General features: G+C 40.8%; 1 protein-coding gene across 4 annotated transcripts; it reads right to left on the bottom strand.

Annotated features, from left to right (window-relative positions):
• Window positions 1-2,924: 2,924 nt before the first annotated feature.
• Window positions 2,925-27,695, bottom strand: Hikeshi (heat shock protein nuclear import factor hikeshi). 4 transcript variants are annotated; one of them, XM_051148892.1, is made up of 5 exons: window positions 27,461-27,695; window positions 22,248-22,485; window positions 7,880-8,031; window positions 4,310-4,428; window positions 2,925-3,241 (listed from the first exon to the last, which is right to left on the bottom strand). In XM_051148892.1, exons 1-5 carry the CDS (start codon window positions 27,488-27,490, stop codon window positions 3,187-3,189), a joined length of 594 nt encoding a protein of 197 aa, XP_051004849.1. In that variant the 5' UTR covers window positions 27,491-27,695; the 3' UTR covers window positions 2,925-3,186. The 4 variants fall into 4 exon arrangements, with proteins under 4 accessions (XP_051004849.1, XP_051004851.1, XP_051004850.1 ...); XM_051148894.1 differs by lacking the exon at window positions 27,461-27,695 and adding an exon at window positions 15,408-15,532 and having other exon boundaries at window positions 22,248-22,395; XM_051148893.1 differs by lacking the exon at window positions 22,248-22,485.
• Window positions 27,696-27,948: the final 253 nt, after the last annotated feature.

Genomic DNA, 27,948 nt, shown 5'->3' on the forward strand with positions numbered 1-27,948 from the left:
GAGCAAGCCCCAGAGCAGCTATGACTACACAGAGAAGCCCTGTTTAAAAAAAAAAAAAAAAATCAAAACAACAAAAAAGATTTATTATTTTAAAATATGTGTCTGTGTATATGCCTACAGAGGCCAGAGGTGTTAGGTTCCTTGAAGCTGGAGATACAGGTGATGCTGAGCCACTCAATACAGGTGCTGAAAATTGAACCTGAGTCCTTTGCAAAGGCAATCTGAACTTGTAAGCACTAAGCCCAGCACTAAGTCCAGCTTAGCGCAGCATGCATGTCTCCAGCCCACTACTTTTATTTCTCCTGGGTACTTCCTTAGTCAGCACGAACTACTCTAAAGTAGTAATTAGACTAAAAGACCAAAAATAATTAATGTTCCCAATATTTTCTGTACCATTAGAAATTACTTATGTCAGGGCTAGAGAGATGGCTCAGGAGTTAAGAGCACGGTCTGCCCTTCCAGAGGTCCTGAGATCACTTCCCAGCAAGCACATGGTGGCTCACAACCATTGATAATGTGATCTAATGCACTCTTCTGACATACAGGTATACATGTAAATAGAGCACTCATATATAATAACTAAAATATTTTTTAATTACTTATTTCAAAACCAGGTTTATATATGCATCCTACACAAAAATCTATCTTGTGTATATAAAGTAATTTTTGTAATCATTCAGATACTTAACTTTCTTCTTTCTTGTTTCCCTGGGAATAACTATGCATTTCCAACATGCCAGGAGTATATGCCACAGTTCTTAGAAGTGAAAACTAACTCACTTTGCTCATGCTAGGCAAAATGCTATCTCAAGAGCAAGAACAACTCAGCAAGGTCATGCAAAATTTAACTCTTACCATCTAGTCTGGAAACCAAACTAATTTAAATGTATTGACCCAATACTGTCATACAGTCTATGTCCCCTTACCAAGTCAAGGAACAGTTTGTGTTAAATAACTTGTACCTGATCTACCAAGTCACTGAATAGGCAGAACAGATGCTTTCTTTGTTTTGGTTTTTAAGATTATTTACTTCTGTTTTATGTATATGGACATTTTGCTTGCACGTATGTCTGTGTGCAGCATGCATGTCTGGCATTCGTGGGGGACAGAAGTGTCAGACTCCCTGTTGCTGGAGTTACAGACCATTGTGGTCCACTGTGTGGGTGCTGGGAACCAAACCCAGATCCTCTGAAAAAGCAGCAAGCGCTCTTAATGCCTGAACTGTTTCTCCAGCCCCAGAACTGATTTTGACTAGGTAAAAACCAGTGGCTGCACGGCCAGATTTAGTAGAGTTGAGTCATAGTTTTGCAGTCTGGGTTTGGCGATCTAGAGTTCTGGTTATGCATACACTGTGAGAATAATCACTCTGATTATGCCAGTTATATTGAAACTGACCAATGCTTTTTGTCTTGAGGAATAAAAGCTGTGTATACTCACTGTCAAGGTAAATGACTGGACAACAATCACTTATAAACAAGAAGGATTGAACATAATACATGTGCACAATCATAACCTAATAACCTAGGCTTCTGGAGGAAGAAAGGCAGAGAATTGAGAAGAATTTGAAGAAAAAGTCACATCACATGCAAAGTCCACCAAACTCTGACAATTCAAGAAATTTCCAAAGGGAAAAGTTGGGGGTATAGCTCAACTAGTTCCTTGTTTCAACAAAAGATGGCAAACTGATCTAACTGATAAGTCTGCACAGGTACATATACTTAAAAGACATTGTTAATACTCTGGATTCTTTTAATTTTCTCAATGTTGGTGATGAAGGGACAACAGCAGCTGAGAGCCTACAATTAATCTTATACCTTTTGAAGACAAAATACACTGTACCATCAATGACCTATTTCCCAGTATTTTAGAATTATCTGCCAAAACAGCACAAAATTAACTCAAATCTCCAAAACTATTAAGTTCCCTTCCTATATAGGGGCCTGTGGCTCCTCTGCTGTACACACTCCTTGGTTGAGGAGTATAATATATTCATCTTTGATTACAGATGAGATCTTGGTGGTCGGCAGGCAATATGCTTCACCAGCATGAGTCCTTTTTAAATGAGACAGAAAGCTGTCTTCATATGCAAAGGTACTACTCTCCTACATTCTATACACAACTGCCCCCTAATGTTAGCAACAGTATACAAAAAGTTCACAGGTATTAAACATAGAAATTTTATTAAATAAAAGTATATCAATCAGCAGATATAAAAACTCACAACCAATCTTTCTTGGTTGAAAACCAACTAGCTAGTCTTAAGAAATACTCCCTGAGCACCGGGCATGGTGGCACAAGCCTTTAATCCCAGCACTTGGGAGGCAGAGGCAGGTAGATTACTGTGAGTTGAAGACCAGTCTGGTCTACAAAGCAAGTCCAGGACAGCCAAGGCTACCTTCAAAAAAGCAAAAACAAAGAGGAAGGAAGGAAGGAAGGAAGGAAGAAAGAAAGAAAGAAAGAAAGAAAGAAAGAAAGACAGACTCCCTGAAACCAAATGTAGTGGTGTTGGTATATCCGGTAATGCCAGCACTCAAGAGGTATGGCTGGGCATCAGGAACAGGGCATTCTTAGCTACAGAGGGAGTTTGAGACTAGCCTGGACCACATGAGACCCTGTCTCAAAACCAACACCATCCACTCCCCCCCCAAAAAAAGAGGAAAGAAAAGAAAAACTTCCTCAAGATAATGTTCCCATCTTAAAACACAAATTCAACATGCTTTTCAAAAGTTCCCCAATTATGAAATATTTGATTTAAAGTTGACTATTCTAAGCAGAACGTGGTAGATCAAGCCTGTAAGCACAGCACTTTCGCTACACAGTGAATCACTGGCTGTCCTGGCCACACACGGCCCTTCAAACTAAACAACAAAGAAAATTAACTACTTTAGCAAAGTACTATATAAGCAAAAAGGTTACACATGCAATGGTATTTCAAATACTACTACCGTGAGTAGGATTTATTTTAAGAAACGAATGACAGACAATACAAAATGTTTGCCTCTGAGAAGTACTTCACTCTTACCAGGGAAAAAGTAATTAATACTGAACATTTTCCTTGTTCAATGTTTCTAATTTTTGTAAGGGTTTTAAGTAAGTTTCATAGTCACTAAGCAGTTTTGAAAGGTAGGCTTCATGACCCTTTTGACTTCGTGCTTTTACATGACATGGCAAATTATTTTATCCAAATTATGTTTTCCAAAAGAGAGGGTTCTGTGCTAGTCGTCTTTGAAAGTTTTCATACCTAGAAAAGAAAACCCAGATTTATATAAGAATGTTTCAATTAGTATTTCATAACCTACCAAATAACTTTTATCAACAGTAATTTTGTGACATTTCCCAAAAAACTACAATAAAAAGGGAGAAAGCAACTCGGGAAGGTCTCAGTACAAGAGCAAAAACAGTGACCTAAAGTGAGATGGGACTGGCAGCTCTGGGCCGACAGCAGCAACCGCTTGACCTCCGCAAGCAGGCCGAGCCAGTGGTAGCACGTTCAAGGAAAGACTGCGGACCCCTGAAAGCCGCTTGCTCAGACTCACAACAGCACTTGAACAAAGCGCAAACCGAGTGTGGTCTGGTGCCATTACTACAGCAGAGTGCCACTTCCTACAAAGCTTCCTAAGCATCTCCTCACTGGGACATTCTAAGTAAAAAGAAACGCCTGCAAAACACAGGAAGTCAGAGAAAAGTGATAGTCATATGCTCAAGATGCAGTGCAAGCCACAGGATGCCCAGTGTGCTGACTTTCAATTTTATTAATGTTATTTTTATTTGATGTGTAGGAGCAATTTGCCTGCATGCATGTTATGTGCACCGTGTGTGTGTGTGTGTGTGTGTGAGAGAGAGAGAGAGAGAGAGAGAGAGATCCAGTGGGCCAGAAGAGGCCATCAGCTCCTTTGGAGTTACAAACAGTTCTAGGTGCTGGGAACTGAACTTTAAGAGCTGTAAGTGTCCTTAATCACCAAGTCATCTCTCCAGGCAGGCCCAGGGAGGAATGTTTTGAGCCACTGCTCAAGTGTCAATATAGTACGTCTGACTCAACATACAAAATGTATCATCCCTAATAATGTTCCCCCGAACACAAACAACTATGTTTTCATGTCTTTATGAATTTTTAATGACTACTATTTAATAGGATGTTTACACGGTATGAACTATTCCAGATCTGAATGCTACAGAACATACATTATTAGCCTGCAACATATGAACATAAACATTGATGTCCACAATAAAAGACTATGTTTAGTGCTCAAATAAGAAATCCATTCACAAACAAAATATATTAATACTAGAGATCAGAATTGCCTCCTACCATTTCAGAACCACATTTGCTGGGATGAACATTTCAGATGGATTTGGTGTCATCTGGGCCTGAGAGAGAGCAAATGATGAAGCAAAATTGTAGAAGTTGTCCAACATCTTCTGTGTGAACTGAAAAGTTAATAGTTGGTGTTAGTGTGTTACATTAAATATGCAGGTTACACCTCAATGCTTTTACTCACACTCACATGCATGTAACACACACACACAAAATAATAATAATAAATGTAAAACAAATGATCTTCCCAACATTACTTTCCTAAAATACAAAACCAGCTCTGAAAGTCCCTAATGCATCCTTTCCCCAAAAGGAATTACCTCATTGAGGTTTAAAATCCGCTTATTTAGCTGGGAGCGGTGGTGCACGCCTGTAATCCCAGCACTCTGGGAGGCAGAGGTGAATAGATCTCTGCAAGTTTGAGGCCAGTCTTGTCTACAAAGTGAGTCCAAGACAGCCAAGGCTACACAGAGGAAACCCTGTCTTGGAAAAAACAAACAACAACAAAATCTACTCATTTAATGAGTCGGAAGTAATACAATTCAAAAAGCTACCATTATGGAATCCTTAATAGGGCGGAGAGATAGCTCAGATGTTAAGAGCACCGTCTGCTCTTCCAGTGGTCCTGAGTTCAATTCCCAGCAAGTATATAGTAGCTCACAAACATCTATAATATGATGTGATGCCCTCTTCTGGGATGCAGGTATACATGCAGATACAGCACTCATATACATAAAATAAATAAATAAATCTTTTTTTTTTCTTTAAGGTATCATTAATATCTGCTGAGGGCTAGAGAGATGTCTCAGAGGTTAAGAATACTGACTGCTCTTCCAGAGGTCCTGAGTTCAATTCCCAGCAACCACATGATGGCTCACAAACCATCTGATGCCCTCTTCTGGTGTGTAGGTGTACATGCAGGTAGAACACAATACATGGTAAATAAATCTTAAAAAAAAAAAAAGAGCCATGTGTGGCGGCGCACGCAGGCGGGCAGTGGTGGTGTACACCTTTAATAGCTACATTCAGGAGGCAGAGTCAAAGTGGATATCTGTAGTTCAAAGCCAACCTGATCTACATAATGAATCAGGCCAGCCAGAGCTCTATAATGAGCCCTTTTCTCAAAATAGCAAAAAAGAATCTTTTTTTTTTTTTTTTTTAAGATATAACTGGCAAAGAGGCAGGCAAATAAACTACCTGAATAAAAAAATCCAAAATATAACTGAATATATGTGGCATGATACATGATAAAGTTGTTATTTACTCTAGGGTAAGAGGCTAAGTATTAAAACAAAACAAACAAGAAAACAAATAAATAAAACAAAAACAAAAATAAAGGAATCCAATGCAAAAGAGGAATAAAGAAACTTCTATACTAATAGTAAAAGAAAACAACCCACGCAGATTATGTATGCTACCCAAATAACCAATTCACAGTAGAAAAAAAAAAAGGGGGGGGGGAAACAAAAACAAAAACAAACCCACTCTGAAAGATGCTCTACCATACAAGGACATTTGCTCAACTATGTTCATAGCAGCTTTATGTGTAATAGCCAGAATCTGGAAACAACCTAGATGTCCCTCAACCAAAGAATGGATAAAGTAACTGTGGTACATACAATGAAATACTATTCAACTATCAAAAACAAGGAAATATTGAAATTTGCAGGCAAATGGACAGAACTAGAGATGATCATCCTGAGTGAGGTAACCCAGACCCAAAAAGACGTGCATGGTATATACTCACTTATAAGTGGATATTAGCCCAACATAGATGTCCTCTGAGAGACTTCCACCCAGTGGGGGATCAGGACAGATACTAGGACTCTGGGCAAAGAGCTGCGGGTTGTATGGAAGAGTTGGGGGATGGAAGGACGGGGAGGAGGTTGTCAGGAGCTCCACAAGGAGACTATCAAGGCTGGCAGATCTGGATCTAGGGGGGGGTTGCACAAACTGATATAGCAACCAAGGTCATTGCAAGCAGAGAACCTGAACTCCCTGTTCAGATGTAGCCAATGGACAGCTCATTCTCCACATGGGGAAGTGGGAGGACGGGTAGAGTGGGGAACTGACTCTGACACAAACTCTGGTGCCTGCGATTTGATCAATTTGATCACTGCCTCTTGGCAGAGAGGCCCTGTGGGAGGGGATGCAGGCTATGCAGATGAGACCTGATAGGCTGTGGTCAGACGGTGGGGAAAGTGGTCCCTACCTGTCAGAGGTCTAGGGGAGGGGAATGGGGGGGAAAGGGGAGAGAGGGTGGGAACAGGAAGATAAGAGTGAGGAGATTACAATCGAGATATAATGTGAATAAGTTATAATTTAAAAGATAATAAAAAGAAAAAGAAAAGCAGAGAGCTGGAAGAGGAATGGCTCCAGAAGAAAGTCAAAGAGGTATAACTTATACATGCAGACTCTGGGCGTAAATTAAACCCAGAAACAAAAAAGATATAAAAGAGAGGGAAGGAATCCCGAAATAAGCAGACGTGAGAGACTATAACAAACTGGAGGAGAGGGCTCGTCCATCTACAAGGACAGGTGTTATTTATTTTGTCTACTTCTTTGTAATTATCTCTGCTTTTAAAATCCTTGACACAGAGTAAGTACACAATAAAAATCTGTGGAATACCTAACTTTTTCTCTGTACTTTATATACTTAAAATACTTCGCTAGGCATTGGTGGCACACACCTTTAGTCCCAGCACTTGGGAAGCAGAGGCAGGCAGATCTCTGTGAGTTCAAAGCAAGCCTGGTCTACAACACTAGTCCAGGACAGCCAGGGCTACAGAGAAACACTGTCTCAAAAAACCAAAAACAAAATATTTCATAATAAAATGCTCAATAAAAGTACAAGTGCTTTATTTAAAAGCTCAAAAAATGATAAGCTCACAGAAGCAGACAGGAGAAGGGTGGATGTAAATGGTTAAGGGAAACGTGGAGGTATTGGTCAAAGAGTGCCAATGTGTATGTATGACAGAAGATTATATGTTGAAAGTATATTTGAGGGGCCGGAGAGATGGCTCAGAGGTTAAGAGCACTGTGTGTTCTTCCAAAGGTCCTGAGTTCAATTCCCAGGAACCACATGGTAGCTCACGACCATCTATAATGAGATCTAGTGCCCTCTTCTGGCCTGCAGGCACACGTGCAGACAGAATACTTACTGTACAAACAATAAATAAATACTTTTTTTTTTAAAAGAAAGTATATTTGAGATATGCTAAGACATCAGACCTTCAATGTGCTTACACAAGGAAGAATGCAGTATCATGGATATGTTACCTAGCTTTAGTGACGTCACAAAACAGACATTTATTGAAACATTTTTTACTCTTTGTTTTCTTTTGTTTTTGTTCTTCGAGACAGGGTATCGTGCACTCACTTTGTAGACCAGGCTGGCCTTGAACTCACAGAGATCCACCTGCCTCTGCCTCCTGAGTGCTGGGTTTACAGGTATGCACCATGGTGCCTGGCTTCAAAACACTATCTTAAACACCACAGAAATACACAAAGTGAGACACACCACAATGGGGGAGGGGGCAAAAAGTTGAAATGTGTATGCATTACCTGGGTAAATGAGTCAACAGAGGATACAGCAGCACTGCCTACAGGAGTCTGCTGAGCCAGACTGTCCAATAATTCCACCGAGATTCCAATCTGCGCAACAGATGGGGTTCGCACAATATTCATGGCTCCAAATGGATGTTGGCTTCCTTCTCCTGGAAGAAATGTACAGGTGCTACAAATCTCAAGATAACTTGTTCTCATGCAAACTCCTCTGTAAATGAGGAGTCTCCCCTGATCTAACACATTGCAAAGGGTGACATTTACCTTTATGATTCTGCTAACTGAAGGATGTTTCACCTCAGGGTCCCTGTTCTGCTGTCTACGGCAGCTGCTCTGGACCTGAAGGCCTGCTCCCCATCTCGGGTCTCGCTGCTCTAACTCTCCTGATGAAGCTCCCCTGAAAGGAAACTCAGCCCAGCTGCCCTTTGCTATGAACCTGCAGCTCCTTCTAACCCCTTAAGTCTCCCTAGGAAAGGAACACAACATAGAATAAATATGTCCATCTTACAGATCCCATCACCACACACAAAAGTAAGAAAGGATGTGAATCTTGTAAACCAGATCTCTAATGGTCTGTCTATGGTCATATCTTCATCTTTTCATGCGCATGCAGTCATATACAGTACCTCAAAGCTTGGAATCTGAAGCCTTTAGTGGTTCATCATCTTTTTCAAGTGAGGAAGATCATCTTCTCTAGCCATAATATGCAAACATTCTCATTTTTACATTTGTAAACTTTTAAGAAGGACCATCTACAGGGCCAGTGAGATGGCTCAACAGGTAAAGGTGCTTGCTGCCAAGCCTGCTGACTTGAATTTGACCCTTGAGTCCCACATCGTGGAAGAAGATAACCAACCCCTACAAATTGTCCTCTGATCTCCACACACACCCTTTGGAGCACTCACACAGGCAGACAATAGGTAAATACATAAAAATTAAATAAGAAGCCAGGCACGGTGGCACACACCTGTAATCCCAGCACTCAGAGGGAGGCAGAAGCAGGTGGATCGCTGTGAGTTCGAGGCCAGCCTGGTCTACAAAGCAAGTCCAGGACAGCCAAGGCTATATAGAGAAATCTTGTCTCGAAAAAAACGAAACCAACAAACAAAAATTAAATAAGAGAACCAGTGAGATGGTTCAGAAGGTAGAAGCACTTGCCACAAAGTCTAGTGATCTGAGTTGTAGCTTCAGGGTTCCCGGTCAAAGGAGACCACTGACTCCTACAGGCTGTCCTCCAACATACTATGGCACACATACACACAGGACAACATTTAAATATAAAAAATCAAATTAAGTGCCAGGTGTGGTGGCGCACGCCTTTAATCCCAGCACTCGGGAGGCAGAGGCAGGTGAATCACTGTGAGTTCAAGGCCAGACTGGTCTACAAAGCGAGTCTAAGACAGCCAAGGCTATACAGAGAAATCCTGTCTCGAAAAAACGAACAAAAACAAAACAAAAAATCAAATTAAACAACTCTTCAAGAATGACCAGTTTATGGTAGTAACCCTGATGTCAGCTGGCAGAACCAAGAGACAAGCACACATGCTTGGGAGGGGTTATCTAGACTGGGTTAACTGAGGTGGGAAGGCCCTTGACTCCAGCTTTCTTCTGCTGCTGTGATAAAACACTCCAACCAAAAGCAACGTAGAGAAGGAAAAGGAAGGTTTAGTTGGCTTCCAGGTTACAGTCCATTTATTACAGGATGTTACGACAGGAACTCAAGAAAAAGCTTGAGGCAAAAACCACAGAGAAACACTGCTTGCTGATTTGCTCTCAGGTGTAACAGCATTCTTACATAGCCGGGACCTCATGCCTCAGAATGGTGCCACCCATGGTGGGCTAGGCTCTCCTGCACCAGCTAATAATCCACACAATTCCTCACAGACATATTCCAGACCAACTTATCTAGGACGTTTTGTCAACTGAAAATGGTTAAGGCTAGCCAAGGCACACACACCACCCCCACCCCCCCAGCCTGAATGTGGTGGTATTAGTCAACGGCAGGACTCCTGGACCACATTAAGAAAGGGCTGAGCACAAGTATTCATCTCTTTCTTTGGTTTTTGAGACAGGGTTTCCCTGTGTGGCCCTGGCTGTACTGAACTTGCTCTGTAGACCAGGCTGGCCTCAAACTCAAGAGATCCACCTGCCTCTGCCTCCTGAGCGCTGGGATTACAGGCATGCGCCACCACTGGCTGGCCAATCATCAATTCTGATTGACTATGGATACGATGTGATCAGCTCTCAAGCCCCTGCCACCATGACTTCAGCATGATAACCCTTCCTCCCTTATGACGCTTACCCCAGGTGTTTTGTCATAGCAAGTAGTCGAGTGACTAACACAGCAACCCAATGATGTTTCTCTTTTGCTTTTGTTCTATTTCACTTCAATTTTCTTTACACATAAACCCATATTCAGGATCTGCACAAATATTTTCATCAGATACTCAAGATGTTACCAAATACTGAAAGCTAAGCCCTTCTTAAATAACTGAGTGAAATACCGTATTTCCTTGTGGTCCTTAGAAACAGTTCACTCAGCTGAGGAGACTGCCATCTAAAGGCTCAGCATGTCAGCCTTTGCTAACATGAGCATCTTCACTATCGTTCTTGGATGCATTTCTCTTTTGTCTCCCTGTGCATTTCTCTCCCTATAAAACCTCCTCTGTCCGTTTCTTTCCTTACCATCATTAACAGTCGGAAAAGTGTAGATTCCAGATTCTGTTTAATAAAGCTAAAAGAAGGCCATAAAGTTCATGTCTCCAGTCTCCTTTTATGTATTTTTTTAAAGATAGCGTAACTGGAGCTGGGCATGGTGGCTGGCACACGCCTTTAATCCCAGTATGTGAGGTGCAGATTTAGATGGATGTCTGTGAGTCTGAGGCCAGCCAGAGTGAGATAGACTTCATCTCAAAAAACCAAATCAAATATAAGACAGCATAACTGAAAAGTGTCCATGAAGATTACGTGTCAGTGCAATGGCAAATCTGACTCACAGCCCATTTTTATACGACTGGGACCTAAGAATGCAGCTTATAATGCTCAGAGTTGTTTAAAGAGCAATAAGCCATAGAGACCACCTAGAAAGACTAAAATATATACTATATGACCCTTTGCAAAAAAACCTAGCCAACCTCTGCCATGAGCAATCCCATCATTCCCCCAGCTTTCTTATTATATGCCAACCCCTTTTCTTTTAGCAGAGCTAAAAATTAGTGATGTGTTGAAAGTAAAATAATTTCTTGATTGAAAGTCAGTGTACGGACAGGACATTCTCCACAGTTGAGTGGAGAGTGGGGTCTGACTTTCACACAAACTCTGATGCCCCATATTTGACCACATCCCCTGGATGGGGAGGCCTGGTGGCACTCAAAGGAAGGATAGCAGGCTACCAAGAAGAGACTTGAATCCCTATGAGCATATACAGGGGGAGGAAGTCCCCCTCAGTCACAGTCATAGGGCAAGGGAGTAAGGAGAAAATGGAAGGAAGGGAGGAATGGGAGGATACAAGGGATGGGATAACAATTGAGATGTAACATGAATAAATTAATAAAATATATTTTAAAAAAAGAAAGTCAGTATATGAGATACTGGAATCCTAAGACACAGCCCCAGATACACTTTGGATTTCTAAAATGACCCACAGAACTTCTGTAATTGCAAGATAAAAATAAGCTCTTAGCCAAAAACAATGTATTAGCCTCACAACCAAAAACAATGTATTAGCCTCACAACCAAAAACAATGTATTAGCCTCACAACCACAAGGACCTGAGTTTAACCCGCAATGTGCTCACACAGAGCCACATATGATAGTTCACTCTTATCATCCCAGTACTGGCCAGCTAACCTATCGCAATTGGTGAGACACAGGCTGCAGTAGAAAAGCCTGTCTCAAGAGCCAAGGTGGACATACCCTGTAAGCCACACCCAAAGTTGTTTATGTAAAGGTTCCCTCTGTACTTTGGAAGACCTGGAAAAAAGAATAAAATCATGAAATATAATTCATCTAATTAAGTGCTCAAGGGAAAAACTAAAAAGCTACAAGTCCAGTCTCAGATACTATATGTGCACACAGCAGCCAAGGAAGAAAACTGAAAATGCTTATGACAAAGGAAAGCAGTTGCCACATAGTAACATCTGAATATGACAATGTATGCTGCAAAGCTACATGAAAACATCTTAACAATATTGAACAGAAAGATTAGAAGTCAAATAAATATCTATATATGTACATAAAGATATATGTATATTTTAAATCTCTTTGCTCCATATTTATTAATAGGATAACAAGTATGAAAATACATTTTTCGGGGATGGAGAAATGGCTCAGAGGTTAAGAGAACTGTCTGCTCTTCCAGAGGTTCAGAGTTCAATTCCCAGCAACCACATGGTGGCTCACAACCATCTATAATGTGATATAATGCCCAATGCCCTCTTCTGGCATGCAAGCATATATGCAGGCAGAGTACTATATGCATAATAAGTAAATAAATCTTTCTTTAAAAATACATTTTTCATTAACATAGTTTCAAAAGTGTATTTTAAAGCTTTCTTGTCAGTAAATGTAAACTTAAATCACGGTAACATACTTTCTGAGTTTTGAGATCAATTTGGGCAGTATAGCAACAGCCCTTGACAGCTGAGCATGGCAGTATGTACCTATAATCCTAGTACTTGGAAGGTAGAAGCAGGAGTTTAGGGCCAGCCTGGGCTACATAAGACCATGTTTAAAAAAAAAAAAAAAAAAGGCCAGGCATGGTGGCACACACCTTTAATTCCAGCACTCAGGAGGCAGAGGGCAGGCAGATCGCTGTGAGTTCCAGGTCAGCCTGGTCTACAAGGCGAGTCCAGGACAGCCAAGGCTACACAGAGAAATCCTGTCTCAAAAAAAAAAAAAAAAAAAAAAAAAAAAAAAGGAAAAGAAAACAACCAACTAACAAATATGAAACTGGGGTAAGGGCTCAGAGAAGAGAGATCTGAACTAGGCCTAAGGTTGTATGTGCCTGTAACCACAACATGGCGTTGGGGGCATAATATACAGAGACCCCTGGGGCTCTCTAGCAGGCACTGTTTCAAGTTCAGTAAGAGACCCAGCCCCTCAAGAATAAGGAAGAAAGGGAGAAAGGACTGACACCCAAGTCCTACTCTGGCCTCACAAGTACATGCACAGGCAAGTGCATACACACCATACACAAACAACAACAACAAAGGCGGGTGGAACAGAGCCCAGGTCAAAAAAGAATGCACACACCAGGTAGTGGTGGTGCACGCCTTTAACCCCGGCACTCGGAAGGCACAGACAGATGATTCTCTGCCAGTTGGAAGTCAGCCTGGTCTACAGGATAGGCAGGGCTACACAATGAAAATAAATAAATAAATAAATAAAAAGGATGCATACCCATTCCAGCTCATTATTCTACCTTCTACCAATTCCCATCAAGTTCTTTGCTAAGAACTCTAATCCATTTTTAATCCTTACTTGACAATGAAACCACTCAGTGAAGTGAGTGGAAAAGCGTGGGGAGATACAAGGTTCCCACTCTGGCTCACCAACACCACCCACCCATGAACACAGAAGAACAGTGCCATCTTGAGCTGGTTTCTGTCATTTCCTATCCTCTTAACAAACTCAACTCAATTTTAAAACAAAGCCAGAGTTAGTGTAAGTGTTGCTTCTGGCAACTGAACTGAACAAGACAGCATTAAAGCTACATATAGAGAAAGCTAAAAGTAATGTCATTAAAAAAACAGCAACAGGGCCAGAAGGAAAAGAACATGATTATTAAGAAGTAACTCGGGGCCAGATGTGATGGTGCACACCTTTAATCCTAACACTAGGCTTAGGCTCAAGGATCTGTGAGCTGGAGACCAGCCAGGGCTACACGATGAGACTGAGATCATGTCTCAAAAACATCAACAGGGAGCCAAGCATGATGGTGCACATCTTTAATCCCAGCACTCAAGGAGACAGAAGCAGGCGGACAGATGTGAGTTCCAGGCCAGCATGGTCTACAAAGCTAGTCCAGGACATCCAAGGCTAACACAGAGAGACCCTGTCTCAAAAAACCAAAAAAAACAAACAAAACAAAAACAAAAAGGGGTAGAGGGGCAGAGGTGGGAAGGAAGAAAAACAGTAAGTCAAATGAAGATTTATAAAGACAAACTTCAATATTTTCTAAACTTCTTTGGTGACAGTCTTTTTTCATAGGTAGTAAATTATGTTACTACTAACTATGTTAATGTTACTGTTACAAAAGGCAAAGAAAAGTTAATTGTAGCAGATCAGAGGCTTGAGGTATAACACAGCAATGCACGCTCTGCTTAGATCTTAGATGAAGGCTGACAGAACAGATATAAAAGGCTTTTGGGGACAAATGACAAAAACTAAGGCAGGCTACAAATCAGATGAGAGTACTGTGTTTGCGTAATACTGAATTTGATGATATTGTGTGTCTACTGGCAAGATCACGCCATGGGTCTACAAAATATAAGCTTACACATTCAGCAGTAAAGGAGAACGGTAAGTACAATATAGTTCTCAAAATGTTTAGAAGAAAAACAAATGCATGTAGGGCCAGTGAGGCGGCTCAGAAGGAAAATACACTTCATTCTGTGCCTGACAAACTGACTTCAATCACACGGAACCATCTACATGGCAGGAGCAGAGACACAATCCCCGGCTCCCACACGTGTGCCATGGCACACACGCACATGCACAACACACATTTAAAAAAGGAATAAACATACCTAGATAATGACAAATATGGCAAAAATTATAAATGTATGAAAAGAGCATAGGAATCTTTGTACAATTCTTTTATTCTCTGTTAATTTCTTGTTTCAAAATAAAGTTGTAAATCTCTGGTACAGGATTAGGAATGTCACTCAGTGGTAGAGCTTTATTTGCCTCACACTCATATCACACATACAATCCCTAATAGTAAAAAAAAGCGTTGTCTTTTTAAAGATTTTTAAAAATGTGTATGTGTGAGTGCCTGCAAGTTTGTATATTGTATGTGTGCATGGAGCCCATGGAGGCCAGAGCAGGGAGGGCGCCAGATCCTCTAGAACTAGAATTATAAACAAATTGTGAGCTGCCATGTGGGTACTGAGAACTGAACCCAGGTTCTCTGCAAGATCAGTAAATGCTCTTAACCACTGAGCCATCTCTCTGGCCCTTAGAACTGCTATTTTAAAAAGCTGAATTTCAAACTAATAGTATCTCACAATTGGGCTTTCATCAAAACAGTATAAAGGAAAATTCAACTACAAGGTACCTAATTTACTCTGGACGATTGAAACACAAAAACATAATCCTTTACTAGTAACAAGGTGTGCAGTTTATAAAACCCCACTACAGTACTTATTTGCACACTTATTGTCTCTTATGCCACAGGCAATTTGAGCAACTATTTCTATTATTCTATTAAGTATAATCACACATTAAAAGTGCTGTAAACACAATGAAAACTTTGTCAGGCTTTATGTAAGTGTTCTTATATCTGACCTAAGGTCTACTCCCCCACCTGCTCTTCCAATCTTGGCCTCTTCTGTTTCCCATTCTCCACTGTAGATGGCACTGGAATGCTCCCTGACTGACGCATTGCGCTATTTCCTCCTTGTCTCTTGAAACACTTTACAAATAGTTAACCTACAGAGAAAAGGAAGGTTTGAAATTGAACTTTGTGTGTATGAAGGGTATGTGCATGTGGCTTTAACAAACTCTTCAAATAGTATATGAACTCTGCAAACACTTATCTTTGACAGACAAATGCACATAAATATACACAGACATACATTATTTATATTTTTTCTAAGTACTTACTTATTTTTGGCAAGAGAAACTGCTTTCTACTTCCAAATTCAGAATCAAAATTTTAACCTCATAATTTAAAAAAACCATACCCATATTCCTGATCTATCACAAATCAAAACATTTCATGACTTTTTTTTTTTTTTTCATAGCTGTTACAGGTGTTAAGACTTTTAACTTGGGGCTGGAGAGATGGCTCAGAGGTTAAGAAAACTGATTGTTCTTCCAAAGGTCCTGAGTTCAATTCCCAGAAACCACATGGTGGCTCCCACCCATTTGGAATGAGATCTGGTGTCCTCTTCTGGAGTGCAGGAAGAACATTGTATACATAATAAATAAATAAATCTTAAAAAAAAAAAAAAAAAGACTTTTAACTTGAAACCAGTTTTCAGTTGACCTCTGAATACTGAAAGCAGTATCAAGTTTTCTAGGGAGCCTTAAAATTTATAACACAAAGAATAAATGCCACTTTCAGAACTCAGATATGACATTTAAAGAAGCAACTGGAAAAAGCAGTAGTCAGTGTTAATATAACACGAGGGATGCACTAGGTATATGTGGAAATGGTTTTGAATTTTTTTTTGGTTGGTTTTTTGTTTGTTCTGTTTTGTTTTTGAGACACAGCTTCACTGTATAGCTGTGGCTATTCTAGAACTCCCTCTGTACACTACCAGGCTGGCCTCGAACTCATAGAGATCCAATTGCCTCTGCCTCCCTGAGTGCTAGGATTACAGGTATGCACCACAGATTTTAAATTCTTAGAGTACCTTTTATGTTAATAAGACAAAAACCAATAAAAGGACTTTATTAAGAAAATTAAAGATGTAGTCCACTAAAGACAATTCTCAGGACACCTGGAAATGAAATGCTTTGCTGGACCAAAGTAAGTCAAAACAAAAGTAACCAAATAGCCTTTTTGCCTCTTATTTGACTCTCCAAACTTTGGAGAAAATAGGCAAAGTACCTTAACAGAGAGAACATTTGACATCCCACTGCCTGGACTTTCTTGATGCCTATAGACAATGCCAAGGTTGGTAGGGCACGGTGACACATGCCTTTAGTACAAGAGAGGCAGAGGCAGGCATATCTCTGTGTGTTCAAGACCAGCATGGTCTACAGAGTGAGTTCCAGGACAGCCAAAAATACACATAGAGAAACCCTGTCTCGAAAAACAAAAACAGCAATAATAAGAATTGAGGCAAATATTTTTAATTCAAAATAATCAAAAATATTTTCTCCTCAATTTGTCATTGCATTCAAAATTTTACTTCTTTTGTTTTGTTTTGTTTTGTTTGGAGACAGCATGTCTCTCTGTAACCCTGGCTGCCCTGCAACTCATACTGGCTTGAATATTTTAAAGTTTATCCATAAGCTATATTTCTTTACATTTTTTTTTAGTTTATCCTACAGATTATAATTTACTTTTTGTAACATTCCATGAATTTTTAAAATTTATTTATTATTATGTATACAGTGCTCTGCCTGAGCATACACCTGCAGGCCAAAAGAGGCACCAGATCTCATTATAGATGGTTGTAAGCCACCATGTGGTTGCTGGGAACTGAACTCAGGTCCTTTAGAAGAGCAAACGGTGCTCTTAACCACTGAGCTATCTCTCCAGCCCAACATTCCATGAATTAATATTATAGAAGTAAACATCTATATATGTTGACAACTATGAAGTAAAATTTGGTAATTTTTATAACATTTTATCATTAGTTATTCTTTAGCATTTTGGTTTTTTGTTTTGTTTTGTTTTGTTTTGTTTTTGGTTCATTTAGTAAAATTCTGAGCTGGACAGTGGTAGTACATGCCATTAATCCCAGCACTCAGAGGGACAGAGGTAGGTGGAACTCTGTAAGTTCGAGCCCAGCCTAGTCTACAAAGCGAGTCCAAGACAGCCAGAGCTGTTACACAGAGAAACCCTATTTAAAAAAAAACAAACAAACACTATTTCCGCATTATTTCTATCCTTTTGATCTAAATACAGTACAGTGAGATGGCTCAGTAGGCAAAAGCACCTACTACCAAGCCTGACAACCCAAGTCCCATAACTTGTATCCATATGGTGAGAGAACCAATTCCAACGAGTTGCCCTCTGGCCTTAGCATGTTTGTGCCCACACATATACATTACTTTTTAGTTGAAAATGTATACTGAAGAGTAATATATGTTTATGTTATACTTTAAAACACAGCAGTGAGAACTCCCACATGGATACCAAGTGAACGTGCTCAATGGCAGGAAAATGCGCTCCTGACTGTCTTTTAACATGGGCTGGAATGCAGAGGAATGTTAATTCAGAACATGGCTGTCCTGGGAAGAAAATCACATCCTTCTAGGTCTGTGTGATCTGGCTGGAATACAAACACGACTTTAATCCAGGAGACAGAGGCAAATGGATCTGAGTTCAAGGCCAGCCTGGTATAAAGCAAGTATCAGGTAAAGAAAAGCTTAGGTTCGGGCATGGTGGTACATGCCTTTACTCTCAAATAAAGGTAAAGTTAGTTTGTGGAAGAAAGAATCCATGTTTGAAAGTGATGTCTAATTGAGTGGCAGGAAAGGTGACAAATAAGAGAAGATTTGACAGGATAGGATATACCCAACTCTCAAGAGAAGATAGAGAAAAGGGAAGCTACATAAGAGGCAGTTTTCCAGAGAGAGGGGGCTGCTTACTAGGACAATAATAGATGGGTTGCAGAGAGAGAACTCAGGTGAAGATGGAATGAGCCAGAAACTGAGAAGAAACCAGAAGACTAGAGCAGATTGCTGAGTTAGTTTGAGGCCAGGCAGAGCAATTCCAGGCTGAAAGAGAAGTCAGATTAAATAAATCAGCTGGGAGAAGAGTTTGAGCCAGAACAGGTAAATTGAACCAGCCATGCCAGAACTCAGAAAGAACGAGTAAGGGTGAGCTTATTAGGCAGTAAGTCTCAGAACCTGAAAACATTCTAGGCCTAGGCATAGGCTAGCAGATGGGCAGTAAGCCTCCCACACAACAACTGAGCCAGGAAAATAAATGTTTCTTTTACACTGGAACTAATGGATATCCATTTCTCAAGAATTAAAGAAAAAAGAAAAAGAAAAAGGAAAAAAAAAGGGGGCCTTCAAAACATACCTTGAGCTAGACAGAAACCAGAAACATAATCCATATAGACTATACCAAAACATAAACTTCTGTTAACTAAATATTCCACAAAAAGAAAAACTAAGGCATTTTCAGATCATGAATCTGATAAAGAACTCATGTAGACAACGCTCAAAATTCCCATTTCCAGAAGTAGCAGAATATACTGTGATCCAGCACCTGGGAGGTGTAGAAAAGATAAAAGTCTAAGGCCTTCTTAAACTATATGACAAGTTCTTCTGACTGTGGAGGAAAGAGAGAGAGAGCAAAGGAGAGAAAGAGAGAGGAGAAAGCCTGCTTGGGAAAAAAAAAAAAAGCAAAGCATTTGAGCACTCATGAAGTTATAGACCTCAAAAGGGCACATGAAAGAGTCGGTATAAGGGTGCTCAATAGAGGCCAGCCTCATCTACAAAGCGAGTTTTCAGGATAGCTAGGGCTACACAGAGAAATCTTGTCTTTAAGAAGGGAAAAAAAGGCACATGAAGAATTTTCAGTATCATAAGACATTAGTAAAATTGTCATTAAAACTACAATGAGAAGCCAGGCAGTGGTGCTGCATGCCTTTAATCCCAGCCCTCAGAAGGCAGAGGCAGGCAAATCTCTGTGAGTTTGAGGCCTGCCTGGTCTACAGAGCAGCAAGTTTCCAGGACAGCCAGAGCTGTTATACAGAGAAACCCCATCTCAAACAAATAAGCAAACAAAACTAGCCCCCCAGAAAATAAACTAACAATGCTGAGACAGATCATAGCAAGGGTTGGCAAAGAGAATAGTTGCTTCAACTCCAGTCATTGCACTCCTCAGTGCTTACCCAGAAGTACATGTAAATGCCATACAAATGTTCATATACATGCTTACAAAACCAGTATTTTTCATTTCTGCCACAGTATAGGTATGGAGGTCAGAGGACAACTTGCAGGAGTCAATTCTCTCCTACTATGTGAGTCCTAGAGACTGAATTAGAATCATCAGACTTAAAGGCAAGTGCTTTTATCTCCTACGCAACTTTATGACCCAACTATCTAGAAGTATCCCAACTGGGCTGGGCGTGGTGGCCTTTAATCCCAGCACTGGGAGGCAGAGGCAGGCAGATCCCTGTGAGTTCAAGGCCAACCTGGTCTACAAAGTGAGTTCAGGATAGCCAAGGCTACACAGAGAAACCTGTCTCAAAAACAAAACAAACAAAAACAAAAACAAACAAAAAAATAAACACCAAAACAAAGCAAAACAAAAACTTTGTAATCCAACAACAGAAGAGCATGAACTAGTGATAGTGATACACACTATAATATAGATGATTTCAAAATTAATTGTGGTCAACTGCAGAAGCCACCTCCAGAAAAGTACATATTATATGACATCGTTTACGTGATTCTAGAAAATATAAGTTATTTTATATCAAAAGAGAGGTCAGTAGTTGCCTACACTTGGGGAGGAGATAAACAGGATGGGTTACAAAGGAGAGTGGGACCTGCGGGGGTTGGCAGCAGCAGGGGAGGCAGCAGCAGGGGAGGCAGCAGCAGGGGGAGGCAGCAGCAGGGGGAGACAGTGAAGAACTAGGGAGCCTGGACAAGCTATGTCATCGAGAAAGACCGAAGAGCTTTAGAAACCACATGGAGGAGACAGGATGGATGAAAAGAACAAGAAACATGAAAAAGAAAGAATATGCAGTGGAAAGGAGTAGAGTGTGGGCACAAGGGAACCGCGTTCTCACCCAACAGGTCTCCGAGGCCTGCCGAGCCCTTCCCAAGAGCAACAACACGTCTCTTCCGGGCCTCCTCCAAGCACCTGGAGCATACTACTCTCCTACTCTTCTCAGGGCTCTTTACAGTCACAACTACTCTTTACTTTTTTTTTTTTTTTTTTCTTTTTTTTTTCTTTTTTTTAAACAGATTGAATTGTCTGAACCCTTTTTCTGAGGAGTGTGTGTATATGGGAACCAGGGATCGAACTCATGCTGTCAGGCTTGCAGTTAGTGCTTTCACTGACTGAGTCATGTGGCCAGCTCTACAGAACTGTCTGCCTCTGTAAGAATATAAATGTTACTGCAGACAAGAACTTAATTGTTGGGGCTGGAGAGATGGCTCAGCAGTTAAGAGCAGGCAGAGCATTGTATACATAATAAACAAATCTTTAAAAAGTAAAATAAAAAGAACTGAATTGCTATCTTTAAACACCCAGAGCAGCCAACTATGAAGTACATATGTTCAGTATGTAAACATGTTATTGACATTGCCTGAATCAGCTTTTGCCTGGCCTCCGTATGCAATCTCTGTAAGAAATGTATTTGAGTTTCTATACACTTCCATCTAGACTTAGGAGAAACAAGGATTCTGCAGCAGCAAACGGTATCCAATCTAAGCTTATTTTCACATTTTAAGTGAAGATAATGCCCCTCACTATTAACAAAAGCAAAACAAGAACACTAGAGATCAGACATAAGAGTTGAAAACATGGGAGGCAGAGGCAGGCGGATCACTGAGTTCGAGGCCAGCCTGGTCTACAAAGTGAGTCCAGGATGGCCAAGGCTACACAGAGAAACCCTGTCTCGAGAAACCAAAAAAAAAAAAAAAAAAAAAAAAGAGTTGAAACCAGCTGTGTGTACATGCATGTTCCATGTGTGTGCACATGGGTGTGAATAACCTCATAGGCAGGTATGTGCATACATGAAGAAGCATGTATCATTCAGGTGTGCATGTTCAAGTACGTGTGTGAATGCACACAAATGTTTGTAGAGGTCAAAACTTAATCTTAGGTGTTATTCCTTGAGTCTGTCTGTCTTGGTTTTCGCCACAGATTTCTCTTTGGCCGGGAGCTTGCCATTTTGGTTAGGCTGGCTGCACAGCAAGCCTCCAGGCTACAGCTGTCTCTGCCTCGCTAGTGCTGAGATTACAAACACATACCACCATGTCTGACTTTTTACATGCTTGCACGGCAAGCACTACCAACTGAGCCATATAGAAGTTCACATTTTTCATGAAGAATTCCAGTTTTATTTCCTATTCGGTTGTATTTGTATCGATTTCTGTGTAAAACAGACATGCATATACTATAAAATGTGAAGAAGAAGAAGAAGAAAAAAAAAAGAAAGAAAAAGAAGAAGAAGAAGAAGAAGAAGAAGAAGAAAGAAGAAGAAGAAGAAGAAGAAGAAGAAGAAGAAGAAGAAGAAGAAGAAGAAGAAGAAGAAGAAGAAGAAGAAGAAGAAACCAGCTTCTTTCTTTATTACAATACTCAGGAACTCAGACACGTTTAAAGTTAACGTGAGCATTTCCTTCAGGGCCAGAAGACAAGCACCTAGGAAGCATTAGCATTCACTTGCTGCTTGTCAAACGTTTTCTGTATCTGTTCTTATTCAGAGCACATGGCAGCACCTGGGTTATGCTGTTTACAAGAACACTATGATTATTGACAATATTTGAATATTACTCTTACCAGACTTAAGACCTGATATTTTGAAGATGGCACTTGGCTTCCCATTCGTGACAAATCCTAGGAGCTGCCACACTGGCACCCCATTTGAATCAGGATAGGAAAAGTAGACAGATCCTCCCATCCCCTCAGGAAATGGGATTGTTCCCAGCATAAAAACCACAACATGGTTGATACTTTCATAATCAGGCAAGTCAAAAACAAACTTATCCTCTGCCACTTGCTGTGCAGCTGTTTGCACCTAGAAAATAAGAAACCAGTCTTAGTTTGAGAGTTTGATAAGTTATCATAACCTTTAGTACTGCAACAGTCACCAGTATAATCTACTACGGTCATTACACTTACTATAATGCTTTTAGCCTAATATTATAGTTACAAAAGCACCAAATAAATGTATCAAAAAATAAAACTCCGAACCCATATATTTAGCCCTAAAAGCTCATTTTAAAATATTGCTACATTCTCTCAAAAGTTCTCTGAATGGATTTTCACCTACAAAAACAAGTAACTATGATTTAAGAACATTGTAAACCTCTTGCCCACTGGGAGACTTCTACAATCTGCTCTGAGGAGGACAGCAGACAGCAAGGACTTCTCCAACCTTTCCCTAAGCCTCTGAATAAAGCTGTTCTAACAATTAAAAAAAAAAAAACATTGTAAAAATGACCATGGTGGCACATGCCTATAATCCCAGGACTTTGGGGATGGGGGAGGGGGAGTTCATTTTCAGCTACATAGCAAGTTTGAGGCTGCCTGGACTACATGAGACTCACCTCAAATACAAAAGCCTTGTAAAAATGAAAAGTGTGAGGGACTAAAGCACCAACCTGGGAGCCTGGATGGGACTGACCTAGGCCCTCTGTACATGTTAAAGTTATGCAGCTTGGTCTTCTCGTAGGACCCCTAATAGTGGGAGAAGGAGCTATCTTTGACTGTTGCCTGCTTCTGGGACACTTTCCTCCTACTAGGATGGATGCCTCATCCAGCTTTAATAGAAGAAGTCCTAGTCCTGCTGAAACTTAATATATGCCATGGCTGGTGGATATACATGGGAGGCTTGCCCTTTTCTGAAGAGAAACAGGCGTGGATTGGAGAGGCAGCGGGTGCTGGAAGAAGGAAAAACTACACTCAGGATAGAAAAACATATAAATAAATGAAAAATAAAAGTGTTCAAATTAACACTATCAGGATTTTATCCTCAATCTCAAGGCTAGAGGGTCAGGTAATTAAAATGGGTAGTCAATTGTTCTAAGATTCTGGGTTTGCTAATTCAGCCACTAAAATTTATTTATAACTCAAAAGCAAGGCTTGCAGAATTTCTCCCATCATTCACTAACAGTCTCAGGGGCAGAACAACAACAAAATACATTAAGTTGCCTTACAAAATCATTTCCAGAAGGGTGTGGTGGCACATGCCTTCAATCCCAGCACTCAAGAGGCAGAGGCAAATGGATTGCTGTGAGTTCGAGGCCAGCCTGGTCTTGAGTCAGGACAGCCAAGGCTAACACAGAGAGACCCTGTCTTGAAAAAAAAAAAAGAAAGAAAGAAAGAAAGAAAGAAAGAAGTCATTTCCAGCTAAAATGGAACAAGGCTGTGTTGTGCCTTCCTCTTTCAACCTCCATGCTATGTGCAAATGTCCTTTTTGCAATCTATTTAGTGCCATGGTTTCCACTTTGTACTTTTGTGATTTTGATATTTAAAATGGTCACACTTTATAAAGTACTTCTAGTGTTTCTACTTGCAAGATGACCATGAAATGCCTCCATGGAAAAATACAGTTATACTTTTCTTCTAGTATGAGGTACAGTGGTGTTAGGCCAGGAGTTGAATATTAATCAATCAACAATGTTTTCTGTTGGAAATAGGATATTGCTATGTAACCTTGGCTGGCCTGGTATTGGCTTATGTAAACCTCCCACACCTCTTCTGCTATCCTAGAACTCACAGTAACTCTCCAGCCTGAAGTGTTAAGATTACAGTTGTATACTATCACTCTTGGCTCAAATACATGGCCAGGCGTGGTGGCACTCACCTTTAATCCCAGCACTCTGGAGGCAGAGGCAGAGGCAGGAAGATTGCTGTGAGTTCAAGGCCAGCCTGGTCTACAAAGCAAGTCCAGGACAGCCAGGGCTACACAGAGAAACCCTGTCTTGAAAAACCAAAAAAAGACAAATACATATGAAACAAAATGACATGATGTTTTAAAAAATGCTACCGGGGGAGGGGAGAAGGGGGGGGTCAGGGGGCGGACCGGTAAGGAATGGAGGAGAGGAGGGGAAACTTTGGTTGGATGTAAATTAATTAATTAATTATAAATTTAAGAAAAATAAAAGTAATTTTTTTAAAATGCTGAAACCAAAAGTTCTCAAGAACCTAATCCTGCTGTTCAACTAGTTGCAATGATTAGCATTTACCATTTAGTCTTCAAGGTAAAGAAAACATTACTTTTGGGAAGAACAAGAATTAGTGGTAAGCCAGGAATTGTGGCACATATATCTTGGAAGTAGAGTCAGGAGATTCAGGAGATCATGGCCAACCTTGGCTACACAGCAAGTTGGAAGTCTCCATGAGTTCCTGTGTGATGGGGTGGGGCTGCTGGTTGTACATAAAAATCTATCTTTGTTATGTACTGTTACTACTGAATCCCTACACATCATGAAAAAGAAATAGCAATTCTGAGAGGACTTGAGTAAATTTCAGCTTATGTAAGATTGAAAAAAAATTTTTTTAATTTTATCTTTCTGGTTCTATTGTAACTGCTATTCATCAAAAGAACAAATCCACTTCACTACAACTATTCTTAAGTCTAAACACTGAATTGAATTGATTGATATTTTGACTGAGGGTTTCTCTGGACAGCCTTGACTGTGCTGGAACTCTGTGACCCAGGCCAGCCTCTGCTTCCAGAATGCTGGGATTAAAAGTGTGTGCCACTCAAAATTTGAGTTCTTACTGCCTGAATGCAATCAGTTTTCTGTGCCCAGTATTTGCTGCTACTTAAATGCTTACTTTTTCTTCTCTATAATTTTCTATTCTATCAATACAAGAAGCCTTAAAAACCAGATTACTACTTAACTCCATCCATAAACTAAACTAAATCCCAAGATGTCAAGGCTGAATGTCAGGATCTCACACTGCTCACACCAGCCTCAAACTCACTACACAACAGAGAATGACCTTTGCCTCCTGCTCAGTCTGCTTCAGTCACAGGTGTCAGACTTAAACGTGCATGTCACCGTAGGCATCTGGGACTGAGTGTTAAGGTCAAGTTGTGATTCCCTTTTATAAAATTTACTGACCCAACTTAAAATTTTGCACGGTTAAAAAAAAAAATGAAAAACAAAAATATAACCCAAAACTTCTGTAGTGCTAAATTCAACTACACCAAGTTTTAGCACATATATTTCTTAAGATTTATTTATTTTATGTATATGAATGCTCTATCTGCATATACACCTACATGTCAGCAGAGGGCATCAGATCACATTACAGATGGTTGTAAGCAACCATGTGGTTGCTGGGAATTGTACTCAGGACCTCTGGAAGAGCAAGCAATACTCTTAACCACTGAGCCATCTCTCCAGCCCCTTATTTTTGTTTTTTTCAAGACAGGGTCTCTCTGTGTAGCCTTGGCTAGTCTAGACTCATTTTCAGCACATATATTTCTTGTTAGGAATGAGAAAATATGGTATTCACAAGTCTGGAAATAACCATAAGGCAAAGTAAGTATTTGTTTCAATTTTTATTGCACAGGCAAGAGACATTCTGTAAATCTGTACCAACATTCCAATCCCCCCTTTTAAGGATAGAATCTTATGTATGTGGCCCAAATTGGTCTTGAGTGAGCTATGTGGTCAAGACTGACCTCAAGGGGCCGGGCATTATGGTGCACGCCTTTAATCCCAGCACTCGGGAGGCAGAGGCAGGTGGATCTTTGTGAGTTCGAGGACAGCCTGGTCTATAAAGTGAGTCGAGGACAGGCAAGACTACACAGAGAAACTTTAAAAATTCTACCACTGACCTATATTCCCAACACCCCTTTTTTGAGACAGAGTCTAGCCTTGCAACTATGCTCCCCCTCCTTTGGAACGACTGGAATTACAGGTGTACCAGGCTGGGCTTACTAATGACAGGCATCTGAGAGTCACTTTCATCTCAAATGGTTTCTTTCATCTTCCAGCTCCAGAGCTGGGATTTTCCAGGACTAGCTCACCAGTAGCCCACCTCTACAGGAGCCTCTCAGTAGCCGGAGACAGAAAATAAGCTTTCTATCGCTAGTAGTCTGCGGTTTCTTGGAACCACGTGGTTTCTTAAGGGCAATACATTATCAAAAACTGGTGAAAACTTATTGAGAGCAGTAGAACGCTCGCCTATCATGCATGAGGCAAAATTTAACAAAGAGGTTGCAATATTTAACAAAGCAGGGAGAAACAAAACAAAGAGATAGGAACCAGGTTTCAAGACGTAAATGTGGATGGTTTCTAAAGGAGCAAACGAGAGTCACTCTAGATGATTCCTCAACAATGCCAGGCACTCATTTCATTACATTCTAACTCTCTGGCTAAGCAAATCTCTTTTGACCAATGAGGAAGCGTTTCACTCGACTCTTTCTCTAGTTATCACAGATATGGCTCACACCTAAATTTCAGTCATTTCTACTAATCAACTTCCAATTATTTTAAGCATAACTTTCCACAGAGTGGAAATTTTTAAACCGGGTCAGTAAACTTCATAAAAAGGGCCTTTCAAAGGCACCAACGGAAACTCATTGCCCGGGCACTTTAAAATCTTTGAAAAACTCTTAGCTTTAGATTACAAATCTCAGCTTTTCTTCTAAGTGACATTACACATTTCAGCGAGTATTTACACTATCTGTTGAGTGTTAAGTTCCTGACCTGCAAAGAGAGAACGATCATCTCGCAAGTTAACCGCGGTTAGGGCGCAATGCCAGGATGAACGCCTCACCAAAAGCTTAAATAACAAGTAATTACAGCACTCAGCCCAGTAGGTGGAACAAAATGCGCACTCGATAATAATGCAGTAATGTCTTGACAACCATTCAAACACGTCTAAGAGTTGGGCAAGCGTCCCACTCCCCATCGCACATGACCAGGCCAAAAAAGACAATGAGTGGGTTCCGCCGCGTTCCTAGCACCGTGCCACCACCCGCCTATCAGTCATCGACCCCATCCTGCCACCGCCCGGGCCATCCTCACCAGCCTCCCCGCCACCAGGCAGCCAAACATGGCAGCGCCCACGGCGCCTCCGCTCGGCCAGCGGGCACCTCAGGCCGGAGAACAGGAATTCCGCAGCCACTGTCCTAATTGAACTCAAGAACCTTCCAGGATTTGCAGGAGGGAACGCGCCTTTACACTATATAGCAACTCGGGAACGCATTCTGGCCCGGGCGACCTCTGACCCTCCCTTCCTAACCTGCACGCCTCTCAGGGACGAGTACTTCCGGGGCTTTCACTCATTTCCTCCTTCTAAGGCAATAAGTAAGAGCGAGCATCTCACCAAGACTACAAATCCCATCGTGCCATGCGCCGGCCTCCGGGAAGGCAAGCCCGGAGAATTTGAATGATAGTACGTGATTTACGTGCTTGTGTGAATGAAACTTTCTCAATGCGATGCTGGGTGAAGGTGTTTCTGAGCGTTATGTAACATTTTAGGAGTAACTGCGCCTTTGCCAGAATCGCTTCAC

This window comes from Acomys russatus, chromosome 7 (assembly GCF_903995435.1).
Source record: "Acomys russatus chromosome 7, mAcoRus1.1, whole genome shotgun sequence".
In the NCBI taxonomy this organism is placed as follows: domain Eukaryota; kingdom Metazoa; phylum Chordata; class Mammalia; order Rodentia; family Muridae; genus Acomys; species Acomys russatus.

Bases quoted from the DNA above. Each gene is read 5' to 3' on its own strand.
- Hikeshi (XM_051148892.1), bottom strand. From the start codon at position 27,490: ATGTTTGGCTGCCTGGTGGCGGGGAGGCTG. The intron at 22,486-27,460 runs GTGAGGATGGCC...CTTATTTTCTAG, and splicing joins GCCTGGTGGCGGGGAGGCTG to GTGCAAACAGCTGCACAGCA. The intron at 3,242-4,309 runs GTAGGAGGCAAT...TTTCTTTTCTAG, and splicing joins GCAAATGTGGTTCTGAAATG to GTATGAAAACTTTCAAAGAC.